Here is a 20,401-nt window from a genome sequence, read left to right on the forward strand (position 1 = left end):
CAGCCATTCCTGCTTCTGCCAAGCTTGTGGGGAGGGAGGAGGTGCCATGGAGGGTGGCCATACCCTGGGCAGACTCCTGGCAGGACTGGCCCGCACACTCAGGGCTCCTGGACTTGGCCATACACACCATCACCATTTATGCCCACTGGAGGAGCCTGGCCCGAAGTTCCAAGTCGCCTGTTGATGTGTTTGCTCAAGGAAGCACCCTTTGCATCAGCGAGCTGTTTGGTTAGTGGTGTGGGTTATCCCGGTCAGTCCACTGCTTGTCCAGCCGTAGTTAAGAGGAACTTGGCTGAAGGAAAGGAAGTTCTGATTCCAGGGGAGACGGGAGCTCTGTTCTGTGTTCACCTTAGGGAGGGTGTGCATTGAGCACCCCTGAGTGTGGAAGAAAAGAGCAAAAGCTTTGGAAAGATATTTATTAATAGCTTATTATTTTCAAATATCTATTTGGGGGTATATAAGAGACTACTTATATATGGTAACAACAGATTTAGTGTGGTGAAAACCAGAGACATTACTCTGCCAACAAAGGTCCGTATAGTCAAGACTATGGTTTTCCCCATGGTCATGTTCAGCTGTGAGAGCTGGACCATAAAGCAGAACGCCAAAGAATTGATGCCTTTGAATTGTGGTGCTAGAGAAGACTCCTGAAAGTCCCTTGGACAACAAGGAGATCAAACCAGTCAATCTTAAGGGAGATCAGCCATGAATATTCACTGGAAGGACTGATGCTGAAGCTGAAGCTTCCGTATTTTGGTCATCTGATGCTAACAGACGGCTCACTGGAAAAGTCCCTGAGGCTGGGAATGATTGCGGCAGGAGAAGAAGAGGGCGTCGGAGGATGAGATCCTCGGATGGCATCACCGTTGCGGGCAAACTCCAGGAGATTGTGAAGGACGGAGAGGGGGTGGCGTGCTGCAGTCCGTGGGGTCGCAAAGAGCTGGACACGACTAGACAACTGAACAACAGCAAAGAGACTACTAGTACAACAACACATTTATAACATAACTGGGGAAAGGTAGTAAAGTTCTCTGGTGATGGAATTCTTGAGCAGAAGCATTTGAAGAACATTGCTTTAGGGCAACAGGTCTCCTAGTACACTTCCAGGCTCCCAGGAACTCTCAGGAGATCTGTGAGTTAAAGCTGTTTGGATAGCAGAGTCTGAGCTGTTCCTCACTCATTCTTTCCAAAGCATAAAGTGAGGTCTCCCAGGGTCTGCCTGGCAGGTAACATCACAACAGAATAAAGACAGCTGTGAGACCAGACATTAAAGTCAGTCTCTAAAGTATAGAACAATGCCAGCCTTCTTCTTTTTTTTTTTTTTGGTATATTTTAGAAGTACAGATTTTCAGCTGGAAAGTCTTCCTTATTGAATATGTAATAGATGTCTTATCTTTAAAAATATTCTTGGTTTTAGGCTTTAATATGAGTATCCATATTAGATAGCTAGATATTATGTGGCTGGACTTGATGGCAAACAGAAGCTACATAAACCAAAGCTTTTTCGGATCCTCAGTGCTTTTTCTAAATTGGAAGGATAATGGCTTTTACAGTGTTGTGTTGGTTCCTGCCATACACAGACAAAAATCAGGCATCAGTGTGTGTGTGTGTGTGCGTGTGTGTGTGTGTGTGTGCATGTGTGTGTGTGTGCGTGCGTGTGTGCGTGCGTGCGTGCGCAGTAGTGTTGTAGTGTTAATCGCTCGGTTGTGTCCGACTCTTTGCAACCCCAGATCCTTTGTCCATGGGATTCTCCAGGCAAGAATACTGGAGTTGGTTGTCATTTCCTTCTCCAAAGGATCGAACCCAGGTCTCCTGCGTTGCAGGCAGATTTCTTTACCATCTGAGCTACAGGGAAGCTCATGCATGCGCATGTGTGTGTGTGTTTGGGGGTGTGTGTGTCCCTTGTCTCTTGAGCCTCCCTTCCACTCCCCTCTGTGGTTTTTACTGATGTAAAGGGGTCTTGCCACCAAACCTTTGAGGACTGCTTGCTGTGACCGAGGTCTGGTGGGCGGGTCTGGGCCTTGCAGTCCAGCAACAGGACTCATGCCCAGGACAGGAGTTGGGGGAGGGCCTGGTGGGTGGGAGGCCAGGAAGGCGGGGGCCCCTTTGTGCCTCTGCCTGGCGCATCCTCCCTGGGGGAGGCAGGGTGGGCTGCTTCTGGCCTTCTCCCCACTGCCATCTTCCATTTCTGCTCCAGCCCACACCAGTGGCATGATTGGATTCTCATGTATTAAATAGGCTTTTGGGGGAACCCCTGAGACCCTAAGACCACCGTATAGCCCTATTTCTTTGAGAAGCTCCACTCCTGAAATCCAGCAAGGCAGCCTTGCTGACTGAGTGTTGGAACACCCTGGCCGTTGGGCAGTTAGAGTTCGTGTGCTGGTCTCCACAGCAGTTCCTTTTTGGCAAATCCTCTTAAGGAATCTTAAATAGGAGGAACTATGAGGGGAATTCGGTTGAGATAGAAATAGAAAAGGAAACATCTGGAATATCCTGTTCTTGCGGGCTCAAACTTTGAGGACAAAATGTGAAACCCTGGTCTACTGTTCTGTTAGCCCAGAGAGATCAGAACCTAAAAATAATTTCAGGCCAATCTCTTGTCCAATAGCATGCTTGTTTTTATTTCCTAGTTCAATTCATTTTGGTGAAAGGTACCAAACGGTTATCTCTTTAACAAAAACACGCAGGCTCATCTGACAGTGCCCGCTTCAGTGAGGGTGTTTAGTCCAGCCATTTGGGAACACGTTTGGCACCACCTTGTAAGCTCTCACCCCAGCAGTTCCTCCCCTAGCCTGTCCCTCGGCCCAGAGATGCTCTGGAAGTGTGTTCTGGGAGACACGTGGACACGGCTCTTCAGGCAGCATCATTTATAAGAGCAAAATGGGAAGACAGGCCAAGTTCCATGAGCCCGAGTCACAGAGTGGAGCGTTAAACAGGGCTCGGTGCGCATATGCACGCAGACGAGCCGTCCAGACCGGATCACGTCGCAGAGAACGCGTGTAGTATGACTGCACTCACAGGAAGCCCAGAGGCAGACCGCCGGAGCGCTGCGCCGTGCGGCAGTAGGTTCGGAAATGGCGAAACTAAGGAAAAGCTGGGGAATGGTTATCCTGAGAGCCGGCATAGTGCTATGTCTGGAGACAGGAGCTGGGCCCCGTCAGGCCAGGGCGTGGGGGAAGCCTCCAAGGAATTGGCGGTTTCTGGTTCCTAAGCGGGATGCTAATTTCAAACATACACCAGTAACAACACCTTCATACAGACCAGCTGGGTGGACATCCCCTTCTGAGTCTGGGGCCTATTTTTGCCTGGGCTTTCATTTTAGTAGTTGAAAGAATTAGAAAAATTGATTTAAAACCCTTTTTGTCTTACCATACAGTGAATAATTGAATATTTAAAGCCATCAGGGCTCTTAGAAGTTATTTCCTATAATAGTACCCACCCCTCCTCCTGTTCTGAGGTTTCGAGGTGGAGAGTTGGCTGATGTCATACTGTGAGCTTTCACAGAACCATCTGGGCTTGCTTTCCGCAAGGAACAAAGAAGGCAAACTTAGTGTGGCCTTTTCGTCACTTTAAAAACATTTTCGAATGAGTTTGCCTTTACCAAGTGGGCAGGAGGAGACAGGGATAACAGAGGACAAGATGGTTGGATGGCATCACCCACTCAATGGACATGAGTTTGAGCAAGCTCTGGGAGATGGTGATGGACACGTAAGCCTGATGTGCTGCAGTCCATAGGGTCGCAAAGAGTCGGACACGACTGAGCGACTGGACAGCCTGGGACAGTGTACACACGAAGGCCAGCCATTTTGGTGCTGTTCATTGCCAGGACTTACCACGTGTCTAGGGAAAAGTCCTGTTCCTGTTCATCTATTAAAATGAGAGATGACTGGATTAAAACGAGAGACGGAAGGTGGAAGATGAGGATACAAAAGTACTCTGTCTGTGCCTTCTGGCCTTGGGGTAGCTTCACAGCGTAGAGAGTGACCTCTTCCTGTTGGTTTCAGATTTTCCTTGGGGGGGGGGCAGGAAACGTGCAGGTGGGGGACACAGACGTGGGAGCCAGGTGCCCTCTTCCCTGTGGCGCCACGCCAGGTCATGCCAGCAGTCCCCCAGACTTGGTGTCCCTAGCCAGCGACACCCTTCAGTCTCTTCCCACTCCCCTTTTGAAGCCTGGAAAGGTATCTTACGCCAGTGGACGGGCTGCTGACAATAGAGGATTAGAAAGGGAGCACTTTTTTAGTTATTAAAATGTTGATCGTCACCATTTTACTCCAGATCTCTTCCAGAAAGTTGGTTCCTTTCACGTGCCTTTCAGGCTCATCTGTTTTCACTTCTTATTGTATTCTGGTTTGCCTCCTTCCACAGGACAGGCTGAGCAGGACCCCAAGACAGCTCAGGTATAAGCCGGGTGCCCCTGGGTGGAGGGGAGTGTGACCAAGAGGTCAGGATAGCTGCAGACTCTTAGGCAGAAGAAAAGGCTTCCCAGGTGGCTCAGATGGTAAAGCGTCTGCCTGCAATGTGGGAGACCTGGGTTCAATCCCTGGGTCAGGAAGATCCTCTGGAGAAGGAAATGGCAACCCACTCCAGTATGCTTGCCTGGAAAATTCCATGGACAGAGGAGCCTGGTAGGCTACAGTCCATGGGATCACAAAGAGTCGGACATGACTGAGCAACTTCGCTCACTTACTCAGGCAGAAGACTACTCTGACTTTTGAATTGCCTTATAGTGCCTTAAATTATTTATAGTCCATCTCACGCATGCGTGTTCAGGAGACGGGAATTGCCAAGGTGAATCGCTGATTTTTAAAAAGTTTTTTTGGTGGGTTTCGACAATAACTGCCTGTGATACATCCCCTTATAGAATGCAGTGATCGAAGGTAAATGGGCCAAGTTTACCCAAATCCATTATTTAAAAGCACTTAGCAAACCTATTCATCTCAGGATAAGCTGCTTCTAGGTGCTATTAGCCTGCTGGGTAGTATCCTTGGGATTCTCATCCATCCCGTTTGACAGACGCAGGTGCCTCCATGCTCTCCCCGCTGCGGAGATGGAGCCACGGCAGCCAGGTTCCAGCCCCTACTCCTCCTCACTGGACGCTGTAGTCCCTTGACAGGAAATTTCCTTTCCAGTCCTGGCAGCTCGATTTCAGGTGCTGTCCATCTGTGTTTAACACTGGGGAGGGGGTGGTGGCCTGTAGCTTTAATACCTGCCTCCGTACTCCCCGCTCACGTGTCGGGTCTGTGCCATCTCTCCCTGGGAAGGAAGTCGTCTGTAACCCTGGGCGGTCCGAGCACCTGGGCAGCAGGTGTGCTGAGGTCCCAGTGCCTCGTCCGGGGAAGGCCCTGCAGGTGCAGGCGCGGGCTGGTGGATGAGGGAGGCCCACACACCTCCATGTAAATGTACTTCCTGCCTGTCTGTTTGCATTTCTGCACTTGCATTTGCATTTCTATACTAATTGGAAAAAGTGTTCCCTGGGCTTCCCAGTGGAGAGATCCTGCCTCTTTTCCTCACCAGGGCTTGAGCAATTAGGGGATCAGAGAAAGGAAAACAGGTTCCCCAGCCTGCATGGCTTAAAGCTTTGGGTCTCAGCCCTCTCTGATCGCAGCCACCGGGCAAGTCTAAGGAAGTCAGCTCTCCGGAGAGCTTGCCCTCCCCCCACTCCAGCACCTCCTCCCCCATCCCGTCCTCCCCACCTCTCCCTCAGTTTCTTATTGGGGACCCCACAGCGAGCAGACAGAGACCCCGCGGATCACGGCTGCTCCTGTACCCCACCCCACCCCCACACAGGTCTCAGCCCCTGGAGTGTCAGCAGGGGGCCCAGGTGGGATGGTAGCATTGGGGTCCCGAAGTTGGAGTGTCTTCCCCCTTTGTGAGGGTCCACACCCCCGCTGGAGCACTCCTCAGCCTTGCTGGCGCCACTGTCTGAGCCCAGAGTGAATCCAGGGAGGAGATGCTGCCAGGCGTGGGCTGGTACCTTCTCCGGTTCCCGGGGTCTCCAGCAGCAATTCCCTCCCAGAGGGGCACACGTCTGTCCTCCTTCCCTTGGGAATTTGCATCTTTTTTTTCCCCTTGTCTCAATGAATATGCATGAGAATCCCAAGTGAGAGATGAGTCAGTCCACATTAAACCCATTTTTTATGTCAAAATTTGTTTTGCCATCAGTATATCTGAATTTATGTGGCTTAATAAACATATTTTGAGCAGAATTTATAAAATGTACTTTTGTGGGTATGCCGAGGGAACTTGAGGTGAAGGAGGTAGGAGGGAGAGGCAGTTAGAGAATTGAATTGAATTTCTTTGTCTTTTTTTTCCCATTAGCCAGATGTATTACTTTTTTCAACTCTCTTTGTAGTTTCTTAAATTTCTTATTAGGAATTCAGTAGGAAGGTTAATAATAGGTCCTATTTATTAGAACTTCTTTTTCCTGCTTGCAAATGAAGGTAAGGCAGGACACCAGTACCTGAGGGAAAAAAGTTTCTTTCACCTTAAAAGGCAGGTTGCACTGATCAGAGTTGAGTCGCTCAGTCGCATCCGACTCTTTGCGACCCCATGGACCGCAAGCCTCCCTGTCCATCACAAACTCCCGGAGTTTACTCAAACGCATGTCCATTGAGTCGGTGATGCCATCCAACCATCTCATTCCCTGTTGTCCCCTTCTCCTGCCCTCAATCTTTCCCAGCGTCAGGGTCTTTTCAAATGAGTCAGTTCTTTGTATCAGGTGGCCAAAGTATTGGAGTTTCAGCTTCAGCATCAGTCCTTCCAGTGTGTATTCAGGACTGATTTCTTTAGGATAGACTGGTTGGATCTCCTTGCAGTCCAAGGGACTCTCAAGAGTCTTCTCCAACACCACAGTTCAAAAGCATCAGTTCTTCAGCACTCAGCTTTCTTTATAGTCCAACTCTCACATCCATACATGACCACTGGAAAAATCATAGCTTTGACTAGATGGACCTTTGTTAGCCTTACTCTTCTCCCTGGAAGCCACCACCCAGCAGTGTGGCCTCAGGACTGAAACTCAAACTATCTAATACCCTGTTGAGCAGTCACGTCTTACTATGCTAAGTAGAGGGATCTGCAAGAAAGCTTCCAACTTAACTGTAAGTTGCATTTGGAATTCAGCCCGAAAGAAAACAAACCAGCCACAGACACCACTTTTATTTATTTCTGAGGTGTCTTTGCTTAACGGGAGGATGTTGCACCACCCAGGTCTCACCCTGCTCCAGGCTGGCTGTCCTCCACTGCAGCAAACATCCCAAGGACAGGACTTAGCTTGCTCCCATGGGCATCCTCAAGCAGCAGTTGTGTCCCAAGGTGTCTCAGATAATGTTATTTCTGATAACGTTTCTGGAAACAGATGAAGAAAAATTTCAAAGCAAAATAGGTTTGCTGAATAACCGGGGCCAAGCACCTGTATGTAAGCCATCAAGTGGGCTTCTGATGTCGAAAGAGATCGTTGTCTCCTCTCTTCACGTGTTACAACATTAATTATACTTTGTGGTTTCTACCCTTTAAATTTCTTAAATTTAAATTTATTTATTTGTAATTGGAGGATAATTGCTTTACAATATTGTGTTGGTTGTTGCCATACATCAGCGTGAATCAGCCTTAGATATCCATATGTCCCCTCCCCCTTGAACTTCCCTCCAGGAGCCCCATTTTCTGTGTCAAGGACTTAGTTTTAGTGGCAGTGATCAATATAAAATTTCAGTGACAAAAATCATAATTTTAGATGGATCTGTGTAGTTAATCACAACAGCATCTACATCTCTTGTAAACAATAGTGCCTGTACTTGCAAGGCATGTTTATTTGCCCATCAGACTCTGTTTGTTACGTTCACACTGTCAAGGGTCTAACACGTGTTTTTTTTTGTTTTATTTTGTTTTAGGTGATAAGCTTCTTAAAATCAGGAACATGTCATTTAGGGGGAGCATCTCTAGGGCTTTCGAGAACACCGTGTGTAAACATGTCCTTAATGAAAGCCAAGCGACAACAAGCATAATTGTAAGCTTCATCCGGGGACTGTACTTTCTACTTTTTGTTAGAAAGTTCTGCCAAATTCTTTGATTTTTCTTGAAGACATATTTTTCTAGTGAATATTTGTTGAAATTAGATCCAAATGGAAGTAACTTTTCAGTTCTTCAGTTAAAAATTTCATTTCTTTGTGACATTTACCGTATGTGATGTGTTAATAAGGGTAAATGAGTTAACTGAGGAATTTTGAGGCAATAAAAGAGGACATACTGTATCATTTTCTTCTTTTTAACTGGAGGAGAATTGCTTTAGAGTGTTTTGTTGGTTTTTGCTGTACAACAGCGTGACTCAGCTATCAGTATACACATAACCCCTCCCTCCTGAGCCTCTCTCCCCCAACTCCATCCCACCCTTTAGGTCATCACAGAGCACCAAGCTGAGCTCCCTGCACAAATTCCCACTGGCTGTCTGTTTTACATGTGGTAGTGTATATTTCTTGCTGTTGTTTAGTCACTAAGTTGTGTCTTGGACTGCAAGGAGATCCAACCAGTCCATTCTGAAGGAGATCAGCCCTGGGTGTTCTTTGGAGGGAATGATGCTAAAGGTGAAGCTCCGGTACTTTGGCCACCTCATGCGAAGAGTTGACTCCCTGGAAAAGACTCTGATGCTGGGAGGGGTTGAGGGCAGGAGGAGAAGGGGATGACAGAGGATGAGATGGATGGATGGCATCACGGACTCGATGGACGTGAGTTTGAGTGAACTCTGGGAATTGGTAATGGACAGGGAGACCTGGTGTGCTGCGATTCATGGGGTCGCGAAGAGTCGGACACAACTGAGCAACTGAACTGAACTGAAGTTGTGTCTGACTCTTTGCGACCCCAAGGACTGTAACCCGCCAGGCTCCCCTGTCTATGGGATTTCCCAGACAAGAATATTGGAGTAAGTTGCCATTTCTTTCTCCAGGGGATCTTCCCGACCCAGGGATTGGACCCACGTCTCCTGCATTGGCAGGTGGATTCTTTACCACTGAGCCACTGGGGAGGCCCAGTAGTGTATATAGAAGATACTGTATCTTAACTTTGCTGAATGCTTTAGCAGGAACTTTGATATTGTGGGTGTGTGATTTAATGTCTCTGAATATAGCTGGTTGCTGACTTACAGTGGTTTAACTTGAGATTTTTTTCACTTTATGATAGTGTGAAAACCATATACATTCAATGGAAACCATACTTGTAATGTTGAACGTTGATCTTTTGAGGCCAGCCTTGTGTGGTAGGCACCCCCAGGGCATGCTGGCCAGTGGCCGGGACCCACTGCTCCCAGACAGCTGCCCATTCACGGGGGTAAACAACCAATACACTTAAAGCCGTTTTGTACCCAAGACAGCCGCTCTATTTTTTTTGTTTTTACTTTCAGTAGAGTATTCAATAAATTACAAGAGACATTCAACACTTCATTATAAAATAGAATTTGTGTTAGATGATTTTGCCCAACTTTCAGCTAATGTAAGTGTTATGAGCACATGTACAATGGTCTTGCCTAAGGTACAGTGGTCAGTAGGTTAGGTGTATTAAGTGCATTTTCAACTTAATAAACTTCTGACTTTTATGGTGGGTTTATCTGAATATAGCTCCACTGTAAGTTGAGGAAGAACTATACGGTATTTTCGTTTAGATGCAGTCCTGGACGCTGGCACTCGGACAGCACGGAGATCAAATTAGTCAGTCCCAAAGGCAGTCAATGTGAATAGTCGTTGGAAGGACTGATGCTGAAGCTGAACCTCCAGGCCTTTGGCCACCTGACGTGAAAAGCAGACTTGTTGGAAAAGACCCCGGTGCTGGGAAAGATTGAGGGCAAGAGAAGGGGGCGACCGAGGATGAGATGGTTGGATGGCATCACTGACTCAATGGCCCTGAGTTTGAGCAAACTCTGGGACATACTGAAGGACAGGGAACCCTGGCGTGCTGCAGTCCATGGGGTTGCAAAGAGTCGGACACAACTTAGCGACTGAACAACAACTAGACATTGAAATTAATTAGTAGCTCATTAAGATATTCAACCTTGATTTATCTCTTTCCCTTTAATGGAAGAATAATCACCATAGTGTCTTGAAGACAGGGGATTGATAAGTGTTTGCTGCTGAACCTGAGGAGCTGGGAGGAAGATCCATGGGAGGGTTGTGGCTTCTGCATCCTTGCTGCCTTCTACCCCTTCTCATGCCATCTGAGCAGCAGGACGTATTCAGAAGCAGAACCTTAGCGTTTTAGGGTTCACGGAAAGAAGGCTGGGGCCTTCTTTGTGAAGAGAGGCAGGAATAAACCTAAATTTAAACCCAAGTCTTGGTTCATAGATTAGGGATTAAGTCCCTTTAACTTAGATGTGCAGACTGGCTGCAGACCTTTGGCTTGGCCTCCGTGCTCGTTTGTTCTGTACCCTTGCTGCTCCTGGTTGGTAACGAGGCAGGTTGTCCTGGGTGACATACTCCAGATGTGCTGGGTTGTTACTGTTTGTGATAGATGACACCCGAAGGGTTTGGAGTGCTGTGGGGGTGCAGGGTGGGGGTCTTATCCAGCACTGGGGGGCTCTCCAAGGCTTCACAGATGGGGCGGGATTGGTCTGAGGAGGAGATGGGAGGGGTGTGTGTGTGTGTGCATGTTGGGGGGTGTTTCTGGCTGATTGGGGAACAGTGTATGTGTGCAACTTCAGCTGTAAGCAAGGGTGGTTCACTGCAGGCCGTCAGAATTCCTGGAGTGGGTGTGGGGAGAGGGTCCTGAATGGAGGCGAGGAATAGTGAGGCTGCAGGAGTAAGTGGACGTCAAGTCTTGAGGACCTCTGTGCCATGTCTCAGAGTTTGGACTTGATTGGAGGTATCGACTAAAAATTAACAGTCACAATCTGAAAGTAGAGAGTTATTTTATTTTGGTGGGAATGTTTAGGACTCTGAGCCCAGGAGAAGATAACTGAGAAAACTGCTCTAAGGAGGTAGGGTGGGAAGTCAGGCTCCATGCAAGTTTGCAACAAAGGGAGCAGGCAGTCTGAACATCAAAGGTCAGGTATCAAGTTAAGGACTTTATAGCATTCTGTGTATGAGAAGATGCAAGCCTGTGGACTCCCTGAATTCACTCCTTTCATATGCACCTCAGCTCTCCGAGGCAGTCCTGTTTCCTTGCTCATCTTGCTGCTTGCATTCTCCCAGCTCCTCAGCAGTCACCGTGGGGGCTGGCGGCATCTACTGGATCGCAGTTTGGGGAGCCCTCGTTCACATTTGGAGGCCAGAAATTGCTGATGGCGGTGACAGGTCTTGTTTATTAATATGGCAGGAGATATTTTCATTTCACAGTAGCCACTGGCAAATTTTAGGGCAGTGGATTTGGGAGATGTGCATTCAGGGGGAGGGTGCCAGAATGAATCCCAGGGAGTCATGAGTGTCCGTTAGGAGGTTGTTGGAGGCACACACGTAAGGGTCATGCTGGCCGGTGGACACAATACTCCCGAGTGTGCAGGAGGGCAAGAGAGGATGAGGGCAGGGCGAGCCCAGGTTCCTGGTTAAGTCGTGCGGTGGGTGGTTTGTGGGGCCCAGTACTGTGCTGGGACCCACACCGGTCTGGGAAGATGCGCGTGAGTTCGGGGTTAGATATTTGGAGACCATACCCCAGGCACCTGCCCACTGGTTCACAACCCCTCTTTGTTCCAGCCAAGACCAACCACAACCATCTCACCCCATAAATCCTACATCTTAGACGACATCTCATTCTGATTTCCCCTGGCCGCATTTTTCCACACTTGTGTGTCTCTCACTTTACAGACTTACTACTCATGTTGCTTTGCCAAATACACCAAGTTCAACAAAAGGACTCTAGATTACGCTGGATGTTCACGTCACCCCAGATCAGAGCAAATCAGTGCATACCAAGAGGAGTTTTAATACCACCCATTTATACCACTTCTCTGTAATCGAGAGCCTTTTTGTAGGTAATAATCAAAAAGATATGGGAAAGAGTAGAGTTACAGCTTTATTTTCCAAAGCCTTTTTCAGAATTTGATTGTGATGTGCATTAAAACAAATATACACGTGTATTAGATTTTTTTCTTGTTTGGTAGAGGGTTAGGGTGCTACCCCTTATGGACTGTTTGCTGTTGTGATGAAAGAAGCTGCGTCAGCCTTGGTTGGTTTGCTCCAGTTGTATTGTTGTGTGACTGTTACTCGTTGGCTGCAAATTAACTTTTTAAACAGCTTTCCTGAGAGGCTGCTCCTTATGTAAAGCAAATCTTACTCGATGTCCATCAGCACACAGAGCTATATGTCTGCAAGTGTGTGTGTGTGTAAATGTAAATGTAGTTTAGCATGAGTGATAGGTCCCAAGATGCAGCCTGGGTGAGCTTCCCCCAGAGGCCTCTCGGGCAGTACCAGCATAAACACAGCCAGACGGGTTCTTTCTCTTGGCATCAGACAGACATGAGGATAAGGTTTCTCTGCACTTGGCCCCCAGCTGGCCCCTGGGGAGGCAAAGATGAATGGCACATCTGGGCACATGGTTCTTTGTTGATTTATGAGATTGTAGAACTACCCCCCCCAACCACCCTTTTTTTTGTACTCCTCTTCCTATTTTGACTGTTGGAATATTTCGTTTCACTGGCCTATTATTTATGCTTTTAAATTAACCTCTAACAGTTACCATATAATTAAATAATCAAATGTTAAAAATTCTACAGATGTTTTCATTAAAGTGTGTAATAGTCAAAATATTCTTATGGTTTCTTTTTGTGTGTGTGGTAATTTTTCTTTTGTTTTTCTATATTTTGTGCTCAAGACATTAAAAGTCAGAGCTCTTTTAAGTTGAAACATTCTTAACGGCCTCGAATCAATCAAACCTCTCTCCCAGTATGATGTTACAGGCTATTGCTTTCTAAAATTATGTGAAGGAATAAATCAGTGAGCCTGACAGTTATTATAACCATAAAGGTTATAAATAAAAATTATAATGCTGCAGTATGAAACCCCATCCATATTCCTGCGTGGTAGCCTGTGAGCATGTCCCTATTCTTGGTATAAATACTTCACTTTATATGCAGTCTGTTGCTGCTGCTGTTTAGTTGCTAAGTCGTGTCTGACCCTCGTAATGATCTTGTGTGTGTGGACTGCACTTACAGATACGTGGAAAAATAATATAAGCCTTGCATTGTTTTGATTTTTTATATATTAGTAAAAAAGACATGTAAAACCTTGTCTCCCCCCCCCCCGCCCCGCCCCGCCCCGCCCCCATCTTCAGAGAGGATGCAGGCTTAGAGAAAATGCTTCCTTCCTACGCAACACTGATCTCAGTGCTTTCCGGGCTAAAACTCCTGATAGCGCAAACCGCGTGCCCCGCGCGGCACCGCTCCCCGTGATCCGTGACTAATCCTGCAGGCACTGCGGAGAAAGGTCCGGACTCGGAACTGCGGACGGCCTGCCTGGAAAGGGTGACGTCACCTCTGTCTGCGCGTGCGCGCAGCCGCTGATGCAGAGATGTATCACCCGGCTCTTTGTGCTCTGGGGTGTGTGCGCGCGCGGCTCTCCCCTGAATAAAGTAATGAGTAAAATTCGGTAATCACCACCAAGACTCCATACTAATAGGAACCCTCCAGCTTACTGCTGCACGTTGCTTTTCTTTGTTCTTTCAAGATGCTGCTTTATTAACACTTTTTTTTTTTTGCCGCTACAAGCTGTGTTTTTATAAGGATGGGGATCTTTGCAGTCCTCCCCCACTTTCAGGTTTCCCACTTAGTAAAAGTAGAACAGCTGACAGGCAAATGCGACCTCTGAAAATGGATGAGCAGGGCAGTTTGCCTTGTCATTTTAGGGACAAATTCCAGTGAAGGAGGTGAACTGCGCTGTTTAGAACAAGGTGCCAGTTCATTGGTTACAGCTCAAATGGGGAAGAAATGACAGTGTTTTTTTCCTAACACTGTTTTTACTTAAAAAAAAAAAAAAATTGACTCCTGTAGTTGGAGGATTAGGTATAATTTCAAATGACTAGTATATGTCAGTAGTCCCGGAAGAAATATGGAGGGAAAATACTAACCTGTGTTTTGGTTTAGACTTTTAAAATATTGATTCATTTTTAAAACTCATTTGATTTGCTTCATCTTAATTCTTTTTAAAACAGTTACATAAATTTTCTTGGGATGATGTGCGGCATAAAAGCTTTTTGCTCATTGTAAAAATATTTCTGTGGTGCTTTCTTTTTAAATTAAAAAAAAAAAAACAACACTCTGGGGGGTGGGGGCGGCGGGTGGCTCTTCCTTTTCTGTTTGTTGTTTTTAAAAAATCTGATACCAAGGAAGTGACCAAGCCTGTGAGCATTCTGGTCAGCAGTGACTCGCTTCAGAAGGTATTTGTTCACAGTAACAGTGCAGTACCTCCTTGGAGAGTGGAGGGGTAAAAAATAAGTTGATTCAGACCATTGGTGCAACTAAAAGATTTTCCATTGTTGAATAACTTGTGGAATGTTTACTCTTAGGACCCAGAGGTTAACTTTCCTTGTTAGAAGTGTAAGTCATATTGTAGGCCATCTGAACAATACTGAGCTTAATAGTTTACAAACCTGCAACGGAAAGTGCTAAGGAACACTGGGTGCCTCTGGGGGGGTTTCAGGGGCAAGAAGCTGGAGAAGTATTGTTGTTCTGTTAGTTCATTGTCCGCTCATTCGTTCATTCAGTCAGCCCATGTTCATCAACCATCCTGTGCCTGACATCTGGGAAACAGCAGGGAAAGAAACAGACGTGTCCTCTGGCTTGCAGGTGGATTTAGAGGAAGAGAGGGGAAAAACAGTCCTTCTGATGGGTAACATAGTGAGAGTCACTTTAGGGAGTGTGGATACTTTGGGGGGGGGCGGGGATTGAAATAGATCACAAATCAACAGACTGCTGAGCCAAATAGCAATCTGAAAGGTGATAGCAGAATCAGTTTTGGCAAGTCACATCATGCTGAACCTGGAGGGTGGGGTTTGAGATATTTTTAAATGAAAATGTTAAAATCTCTGAATATTCAAATATGATTGCTTGAGGGAAAAGGTGTTATTTGTGTTGACTGAAACCAAAGGAACGAGGAAAGAAGGTCATCAACCACTAACTGCACATTCACGTTCACAATGATGAAATCAGATTTGTAGGCGCCCCCCCCCCCCCGCCCCCAGTAGCATTCAAGAAACATCAAGATCTAGAGTAAAACGTTTATCATATGAACGTTATCATAGACCGTTTACCATATGAATGTTCTGGTCAAACTTCTTTCACATTTGGTTTAAGAGACCAGTTGTTGCCTGCCTTTTAGGCCTCCCCTGGGACATCCCCTTTGCACCGAGGAGTTTGGTGAGCTTTGGCTGACTGCATCTTCACTGTGCCCTGAAGCTATCATTTCATTAAAATTCACATGGGCTTCTCTGTCTCAGCAAAATGTACTTTAAATTGTAACAAGTGTCCAGTCTCTCTACACACACTTCAGTATCAGTTCAGTTCAGTCGCTCAGTCGTGTCCGACGCTTTGCGACCCGATGAATCGCAGCACACCAGGCCTCCCTGTCCATCACCAACTCCCGGAGTTCACCCAGACTCATGTGCATCGAGTCAGTGATGCCATCCAGCCATCCCATCCTCCTTCATCCCCTTTTCCTCCTGCCCCCAGTCCCTCCCAGAATCAGGGTCTTTTCTAATGAGTCAGCTCGTCTCATGAGGTGGCCAAAAGTTTTGGAGTTTCAGCCTCAGCATCAGTCCTTCCAGTGAACACCGAGGACTGGTCTCCTTTAGGACTGGTTGGATCTGCTTGCAGTCCAAGGGACTCGCAAGAGTCTTCTCTAGCACCGCCTGTGTAATTGGAAAAGTATGTAATTTACGAAATGGTCCAACAACTACACGTCCTCTGACTTTGGCCATTTACCTCTATTATCCCCATTCACATTGCTTTTCTCTCTCTCTCTCTCTTTTTTTTTTTGCCCTTTCTTTCCTTAGTTTAGTCGCTCAGTCGTGTCTGACTTTTTGTGACCCCATGGACTGCAGCATTCCAGTCCATCATCAACTCTCAGAGCTTATTCAAACTCATGTCCATCGAGTTGGTGATGCCATCTCATCCTCTGTCATCCCCTTCTCCTCCCGCCTTCAATCTTTCCCAGCATCAGGGTCTTTTCCAATGAGTCAGCTCTTCGCCTGAGGTGGCCAGAGGATTGGAGTTTCAGCTTCATTATCAGTCCTTCCAGTGAATATTCAGGACTGATATCCTGAAATTCTCTCTGTGAAGTTTGGTGGCCCTTGGCAGTAAAGTGCTGAGTTACGTGGTCTGTGGCACTGGTGTGGTCTAGGGTCTCGTAGTTGTCACTCTAAGATGGCATTCACCTGTCCTTTCCCCAGAACGCTGAGAGTGTGGAAGGACAGACGTGTGCTTCCAGCATGGTTGCTGGGTGTATCCTTTGTCCCACAAATTTAAGAGCCACAGCTTGGTCCTTTTATGCATCAGGAAGTCAGGCAGTAGGAGTTATCCTATCTGTAGTGTAGTCTGGAATCACTGGAATAGCCCAGAAGCCATTTATTTGTAAGTTTTTTGTAGTCATGCGCTTCATTTTCATAAATAGCTCTTCAGGGCCTGGAACTGAATCTGCCTTTTGATCTGAGGACATTTCATGGCTGAGTTCTTCCTGCTTTTTATTGAAAGTTACATGATATATTTAATCTGGCTTTAGTGTGTGTACAGGCTGCCTCCGTCTTTTGCCTGTTTTTAAAAATGGAAACCGGGTTAAACATAATGCTTAGGTGACTGCCTAATAATAGCCACACACTCGGTGTCTTTGTGTGGTTAGTTTTATGGTTCTCATTTTTGTTTTGTTTCCTTTTTCTCTTTTCTGTTTTAGATGTTTTCATTGTCAATTTTAATAACAGTAACATCTCTTCTTCTGTGGCATATTCAACAAAAATTGCAGTGAAACTATTTAGAATTTACATTCTAGTCTATGTTGGGACATGTACATATGTCATGATAAAAGTTAAACGCATTTCCACACCAGTTTAGCCCTTGACTCACGTGTCTTTCTTCTTCTAGAAAAATGGTGAATCTTACTTAATCTAGGGAGGCGATCCAAGAACTGGTTGGCTAGAGTAGCTACTCCGAAGACACTGAGGACCCACAGGAGTCAGCCTGTGGCTTACAGTGGGGCATGGCAGGTGAAGGCTGTCTCGTTTCCTCCACTTTGTTTTCTCATCAGTGTGATTGTCTTCCTGTGGGGCGGTCAGCAACATGCCAGTTCTAATTAGCATCGTTCTCGCCATCAAGGTCATTAATAAATAGTGTAGCCCAGAGTTGGCAGGAATTGTCAAGGACGCCGGCCTCTCCTGGGGTCCCTGCCCAGGAATCAGGACCTTCTTCTTGCTGAGGGTTGTGTGACAGGCAGTGCCTGCTGCTGTGGTGTGGAGTCCAGGACAGCCGTGGAGGTGGCATCTCCCTGAAGGCTCTGCCCTGTCCTGGCCGGGGCACCTGCGGGCACAGGCTGTTGAGGGAACGGCTGGAAGCAGCGTTTTCTTATCTGGTGGCAGTGGAAGGGGATCCTCTTTTCAAATCCCCGTGGGTGAGGATCCGCAGCTAAGGCTTGCTCCCTCCGAGCATCCTGTCATCTGATCTGCTCCTCCTTGCCACGTGGGCGCCACGTGCGGCTTACAGAACTTTCCATCCCACGCCCTGCCCTCCAGGTACTTAGGAGCTCGTCTCCAGGAAGGCTACCGTGGTGCCCGATTCCTCTTTGTATTTGCCTCCCCCGCTGCCGTCCACGTTCATATCAGCTGCAACTGGGATGTCGTCCGTCTTTGTGGACACACACAGTGAACCACCCAATGATGGGCAATGAACTCCTGAGACGACATTGTGTCCATTCAAGGGTTTTTGAAGGAAGCTTAAGGATGAAATTGCAGACCGCTTGGCTCCTGTCTTGCCTTTTATAAATAGCCCCTGTTTTAAAAGCTTGGTGGGTTGCCAGCGCAAGGCGGGGTATACTGGAAAGCAAAAGAGGCTGGCGATGTGGAGTCTTGGGCTCTGTGTTGAGCGAGCCCTTTCTCAGCCAGCTGGGTAGTGTTCTAAGCCCTTGGACATTTCAACTTCCATGATTTTGTTGCTGTTGAGTTGCTAAGTTGGGTCGGACTCTTTGCAACTAGTTGCATCCTGTTAAACTGGGTTCTTCCTACATAGGTATTCTGTGGATAGGGTTGTTACTGATCTACGCAGTCTTTGCTTCTGGGAATGATATGTTGTAGAGACTAGATCCTGTTCTCCCAAAAGGGCCGGTGTGGTTGCTGTTTGTGTGCTTGTTTCAGCAGGCTGGACTCCAGCCTCGAGTCAGGTCCTGGTCCTTATCCTGAGCTGGGAGCCGGGGCTGCAGGGAGCTTACCCTAAAGCTGCAGGCTCAGAGGTTTGGGCCAAGTTTATCCACACACTTTGAGGCTCCCCTTCTGCTCACGGTTTCACCTCTTGGTTGGAGCTCCCGAGGTCGCCCTGAGCTGTGTCCTGACTTGTTTCAGCAGCTCCAAGTGGCTTAGGCCGGGCCCTGCCCTCAAGTCCTTACAAAGGGACTTCCTCTTTCCTGCTTTTGGTCCCTCTCCTGTCTGTGCCTTGAGACAGGCGAATTTTACAGGTTTCAGCCCTGTGGCAGGGCTGGTCTGTAGGAACCGCTCAGGCACATGAGATGTGGAAACTCTGATCACTTACCGAGAGCATTTTTTCTCGCTCGGCTTTCAGGTCTGCGCCTTCCATTGGCTATTACCAACTCACAGTTTGGATCCTTTCCTTGTACAGTTTTGACAAAAACAGACAGGAAGATAGGGTTGGGGCAGTAGTCTTTAATTTTTTTCAAGAGATTCCTCTGCCATGAATGACAATCACTGGGTTAAAAAAAATTTTTTTTTTAGATGTAAGTTTATTTATTTTTAACCGTAGGATAATTGCTCCACAGTATTATGCTGGTCTCTGCCGTACGTCAACCAACATGAATCAGCCTTAGGTGTATGTCTCCTCCCTCTTGAACCTCCCACAGTCACTGCTTTGATGAGAATGGCCAATATCTTGAACCCAGACGACCCCTGTAGAGACCTCCAAGAGTAAAATCCCGAGACATTATTACACATGTGAACATCTTGACCCCAAACTCCCGTGTGGGCTGCCAGGGTTCCCTTGGCTTAGATGGACATTGGCTTGTCCTAAACTGTGCTTCCTGGCCAGAGTATTTCCACTTGGCCTTCGCCGACGTTGGTGGGGGCGTGGGGAGAGTTGGTTTGATGTGAGAAGAGGGCCCTGGGCCGCCCTGGGAGGCAGGTGATACCAGGCCATCTTGCCACATTCGCCAGTGACATTCCTCCAGGGGGGCATGACCCAGAAAACCTGGAAGGACAGAGCCAAGAGGAAGCGGTGGCCGGTCCCCAGCTATTTATAATCCCTGCTCTCCTCCCTGACACTTTTATTTTTAACCAGATTCACAGATAGGATGTGGCTTTGAGCTCCCCCTAGAGGATTTAGTGTGCCACGAATCATAGTTTTGTTTTTTTTTAAACAATGTTGCTACTTTATTTGCTAGTGTTTATGTTAATCATGGAATTACAAGGGAAGATTTGTGAAACCATCTGGACTGATTTCACATCTAGTCTTTTGGGGACTGATTCTTTATTTAAAGCTGGAAATGACCAAGAGAGCCTGCTTGGTCTGGGAGTCTCTGGGTCTGCGTCTGCAAGTTGCTCTTCCTCATTAAAGGAGAAGGATCAGAGACTTTCCTTCATAGAATAAAAAGTTAACTTCCTGGGTGTAAAGAAAGCAGCTGTGTTGGCATTGGAGATAAGGGTGGTCCAGAAATTAAATGACACTCAAGCAACCCAGTCATTGTGTTTTCTCCTTTGTCTTTCAGGGTTTCGAAAAAACGATGAAATGAAAGCTATGGATGTTTTGCCAATTTTAAAGGAAAAAGTTGCATACCTTTCAGGTAAAGTTTAACTTTCTAATCTGCTTTATTGTTCCTTGTACCTTGATACAGTGTCAGAGTCCAAAATACTAAACTATAAACTAACTCACCCATCATAACATAACAGCATCGACATTTCAGTGGAATTTTAACTGCTTTATTCTTGTAGTGTTGGCCTAAGAATTTGGTGCCCAAAGCATTTTCTTCTAGCTGGCAGGCACATTGTTGGTCAGATAGCATTGGTGATTATAACATGTTCCTGTCTGTCATTCACATTTTGACTACCTTCCCCAGTCAGTTAAGTAAAAGAACTGATTTTTTAAGGTCTATCATCTCAGCGAAGGTGGTGGGAATGTGACCGGATCTAGAGGTGTCCAGAATTTCTGCCTTTCTTCCTGGTCCTGGAATTCTAGGAAAGCCCTCATGTTCCCTGCCAGTGGTCCCCCACTGAACAGTAGACCTTGGTTTTG

The 20,401-nt window shown here is 46.9% G+C and overlaps 1 protein-coding gene across 1 annotated transcript in view; it reads left to right on the forward strand.

The window, feature by feature from the left end:
• Positions 1 to 20,401, forward strand: part of LOC120879247 (triple functional domain protein-like) — a 192,628-nt gene that overhangs the window by 106,875 nt on the left and 65,352 nt on the right. The window contains exon 4 of the mRNA XM_040262205.1: positions 19,878 to 19,952. Coding sequence (XP_040118139.1) covers positions 19,878 to 19,952 — 75 coding nt within the window. The remainder of the gene's footprint in view (positions 1 to 19,877; positions 19,953 to 20,401) is intronic.

This window comes from Oryx dammah, unplaced genomic scaffold (genome assembly GCF_014754425.2).
Source record: "Oryx dammah isolate SB20612 unplaced genomic scaffold, SCBI_Odam_1.1 HiC_scaffold_20, whole genome shotgun sequence".
In the NCBI taxonomy this organism is placed as follows: Eukaryota; Metazoa; Chordata; class Mammalia; order Artiodactyla; family Bovidae; genus Oryx; species Oryx dammah.